The sequence below is a fragment of the Halyomorpha halys genome, unplaced genomic scaffold (genome assembly GCF_000696795.3).
Source record: "Halyomorpha halys isolate HHAL.00 unplaced genomic scaffold, Hhal_1.1 Scaffold41.1, whole genome shotgun sequence".
In the NCBI taxonomy this organism is placed as follows: domain Eukaryota; kingdom Metazoa; phylum Arthropoda; class Insecta; order Hemiptera; family Pentatomidae; genus Halyomorpha; species Halyomorpha halys.
The window spans coordinates 709711-714055 of record NW_027115338.1 but is presented as its reverse complement, the minus strand read 5'-3'; the positions used below and the strand labels follow the sequence as shown (position 1 = coordinate 714055).

The following is a 4345-nucleotide window of genomic DNA, read 5'->3' as shown; positions in this document are numbered from 1 at the left end:
CCCCTACATACTTCCTCATTATCCGTTCTTATCTCTCCGACAGATTATTTCAAGTAAATTACAACGGCGCTTATTCATCCCTATTCCGTCAGTCTGCTGGTGTACCTCAGGGTAGTATCCTTGGTCCTATACTTTATACAGTTTTCACAGCTGACATCCCAACCCATCTTAACACTATCCTCCCCACGTATGCCGATGATACATGTCTATTGTCAGTGAACAATGGTGCTTACATTGTATCCCATACCCTCTAATCCCACATCGTCCCTTGAAGAATGGTGCCAAAATTGGAGGATTAAAATTAATTCCAATAAATCCCACCAAATCACACTTACCCTTCGTCGCAAACCAATGACCTCTTACCCTACAGTATCCTTTAATAATACCCCACTTATTCCTGTCGAACAGATCCGTTACTTAGGACTACTTCTCGACAAACGACTGACATGAAATCCTCATACAAGACTGAAAAGACAGGAAACTGCTCGTCGATTCCGACTATTACAACATTTACTAGACAAACGGTCCAAACTTCCAATCCATTACAAATGACTGATCTACATGACCATTATAAGGCCTATCTGGACATACGGAATTGAGCTATGGGGCTCCACTAAACCATCTAATTCTTCTCGAATCCAACCCTTACAGTTGCCGATTTGGCCAGAACTAGATACCAATCCTTCCATAATAAACTTCCCAACCATCCAAACCAACTCGTTTCTAACCTGGAATTAAGATGGCCTCGAGATTTTCTCCTCTAGAAATGTTATTGGAGTTCTATCAATGGGTAGATTCTCGACATGTTTGTATCATGTCACTATGTCACCTACAGAAAATTTACTTGTTGTATATATGTTACACAGTTGAAAATAACAATAAATAATTGATTAAAAGAAAAAAAATTATTGGGGTAAGGTAATAAGTAAGCAAACTAATTATGAAGGTATGTTGGAAGTTATGAATTAGCTTACTTCAGTGAACACTTTTGACTGTTATTCTGGTAGACGTATGCCGTGCTTGGTTTGGAAATCCAAGGCCTATGCTCCTGGTCTTTGGAATAAATCTAATAACGTTCTATAATCGATTCGACCTATAATAAATCCATGGGCTGTTATAACAAGATAAGGGAGTAATGAAAGCCTGGAGTTGAAAAAGAAAAATTAAAAGTTCCCCTACTTTTTTTTAAAAAAATCAATAAAAAAAATTTTTGTTCATATCAAAACCATCTCAAGACCAGAAAAGTTTCATTGCGTGAATAATAGAGTTAAAAACGATATTACATTTTTAAAGATTATTTTTTATAATTTCAATATGAAATGTTTAAAAATAAATTATTAACTGTTTTCCTAACCAATTTTTCATAGGACCCCATTAAGTAATTTTATAATTTAAAAATATTATGAAAAAATTGGATGAGAGAAAAATATGTTTAATTTCATTTTTCCTATTTAAAAATGCAACAGTTGCTACGTGTTAGGGAGGTCCTAACACCAAAATTAATCAATATTAATATTAATTAATAATTGATATTAAAAATTTTATTAATCAAGTTTGACTATCTTTCAAGGAAATGCATGTCATGGTATTGATATATTTTTTTGTTGAGAAATTTAACATCTTTCCATGACATTTATTTATGATTTCAAATAATCCTTTCAAAAATACTAAAGCATAAATTCAATCCTTGTCTTGTTTGTGATACACTTTTGTGATATGTCAATGATTGTAAATTTTGGGAGTTAAAAAAATGAGAAGGAAGAAAAAATAGATTATAACTATTTTTTCTTCCTTCTTGACCGCAGCCCTGTCTATCTCCTTCAATTTATTTTTTTAATGGATATTATAATCAGAGATGAGAAGAACATAATACAAACAGAAACAAAAATTGTGGATTCGATGCATTCCTTAAACAGAATACTCCAGTATCACTTTGAGACTTTCTGAGAACCACAATGTGTAAATGTGGTAGGAAATGCTTGGGAAGACTTCTTCACAAAACGCTTATTATTGAAATGCATCGATAAAGATACAGTAATGACAATCCTTTTCGAACTCAGTTAGGTTGCGATATTCCTGGGAGTGCCATATTTTGATAGTTTTACTTCCATATTGTGTGTAATTTTGAAGTTTATTAAAATAAATAATTAAATATAATTGATTACTCACAAGGAAATAGCGTCCTGAAAAGTTACTATTATTGTTATCGTCAGAAAAACTATTATATTCAACATTGAGGTTATACGGGGAGAAAACTGCTTTCATTAAAATTATCATGTGATATTTTATTAACATTGGTGATGTATTGCTGCTTTGCCTTGATATGGGCATAATATATAATTTTGATTAGATGCCATAACACAATGCCTCTTAACAGTAATAATAAATCTACATTATCTAGTTCATAATAGATAATAATATATACAATCAAGGGCGTGCCCAAGATCCAAACATTACGCGGAGGCCCCTCGTCTTCAAATATTCAAATAGAGTTCTCACAGAATGGACACTTCAAAACCTTACATAAGTATTTCACTGGATACCTTCAAGTACCAATGGTAGAAAAAGTTTTTATTTATTTTTACGTCATTACATTTACATAATGCACTTTATTTATTCATATATAGGGAGATGGTCAGGGTTGCGGTCAAAGGAGAATTTATTTATTCATGTACTATTTCTGTTTTAGAGGGATAAAAAAAAAAAACAGAATCGAAAGTAGGACATAGTTAGGATATTTCAGCACGGAAAAACCAAAATTTAAGAAAATTATATATAATTGTCGTGTGCTCTATCAGTTATTCCAATTTTTTTTGCTTGAAAAAAATTTAATTTTTATTAAATTAATCATTTTTTCACTTCTTAATATTGAAGAGAGGGTAGATGTTGAAAATTTTCGGCCAATCCCAATCAACAAGTAACCAGCGGCTTTATTTTTAGAGAAAAATAAGACCAGTTTCATTTGTCATTGGCGGACGCTCACTTTCCGTTTGTCTTCCGGAGGAACAGAAAACATTTTGCGCTGTGATGATACAAGAACTATTACAGATCCAGAAACAATATGTCGGGCAGCCATATCATTTACAATTAAAGCTTTGTACAATTCCAATAATTTGAATTCTTAAGAATACTTAATTCAGATCTACTCAGAGGACCAGATCTTCTCCATCAGAATAATTCTCCAGAAATGAAGAAAATATTACTGCCAACACATCACCTAGTCATTGATTTTAAGGCGATCTACGACAGCATTAACAAGTAACAACTCTATAATGCGATGGATGAACTGAAGTTCCCTAAGAAACTAATCCACCTAGTTTGACAAACAATGAAGACGTTGGAGTGTAAAGTGAGAATCCAGGCTGAGGTATCTGTGGAGTTCTGTACAAGAAACGGGGTAAGGCAGGGAGACACATACCTACGCCTACATACTGTTCAATGTAGCACTTGAAAAAGTTGTCAGAGAAGAGCGAATACAGTTGAATGGGACCATCTTTAACAAGTCAATACAAATCCTGGCATATGCAGACGATATTGATATCATCGGGAGATCACTTCGCGGCGTAAAGGAGGCTTTTCTGGCTCTCGGACAGTATGTGCGTAAGATGGGACTTTCTGTAAATGAGAGCATAACCAAGTATATGGTTGCCGGCATAAATTCACCACATCTACAGATCTCATTTGGTGACTACACATTCAAAACGGTTAAACGATTTTTTTATCTGGGCTCCCAAGTAAATGCCGACCACGATGTGTCAGAAGATATATCTAAGAGGATCCTGGCGGCAAATAAATGTTATTTTGGCCTGCGGTGGTGTCTAAGTAATCGCATAAAATCCAGGAAAACACAAGTGACTCTGTACAAGACGTCCTGTCCTTACATATGGAGCGGAAATGTTGAGCTTCTCCAAAACAGATAAAAGCAAGCTGGTGGTCTTTGAAAGAAAGGTACTACGTCACATGAATGGACCAATGCGCTCAGGTAACGATTGGTGAAGGCGGAGTAGTGCTGAACTAGCCGCCATACATAATGATATGGGCGTAGTCCGGTTCATTAGAATACAGCGTCTAAAATGGGCGGGTCATGTTGCCAGGATGAATGAGAGTAGCCCATCCAGCAAAATTATGCCGACGCATCCAGAAAAAAAAGAAGAGCTGGAAGACCTAGATTGCGCTAGATGGATGGGGTCGACGAATATAGTAATGAAATGAAATGAAAAAATAACTTTATTCTGGGACATATGTCCCCTAAGAATAATTACATGGTTCATATAGTGAGATTTTTATCTGGCGAGCGTTTACAAATTTTCAGATAGTAGAATGAAATTACATTGGTATATTGGCT

The 4345-nt window shown here is 34.8% G+C and overlaps 2 protein-coding genes across 2 annotated transcripts in view; one reads left to right on the top strand and one right to left on the bottom strand.

The window, feature by feature from the left end:
- LOC106688089 (uncharacterized) overlaps nt 1–2298 on the bottom strand; it is a 19007-nt gene extending 16709 nt beyond the window's left edge. Inside the window, exon 1 of the mRNA XM_014432397.2 lies at nt 2170–2298. Within this exon, the coding sequence (XP_014287883.1) occupies nt 2170–2234 (65 nt within the window). The 5' untranslated portion in view covers nt 2235–2298. The remainder of the gene's footprint in view (nt 1–2169) is intronic.
- LOC106688083 (dnaJ homolog subfamily C member 28) overlaps nt 1–4345 on the top strand; it is a 36721-nt gene that overhangs the window by 29008 nt on the left and 3368 nt on the right. The window lies entirely within an intron of this gene.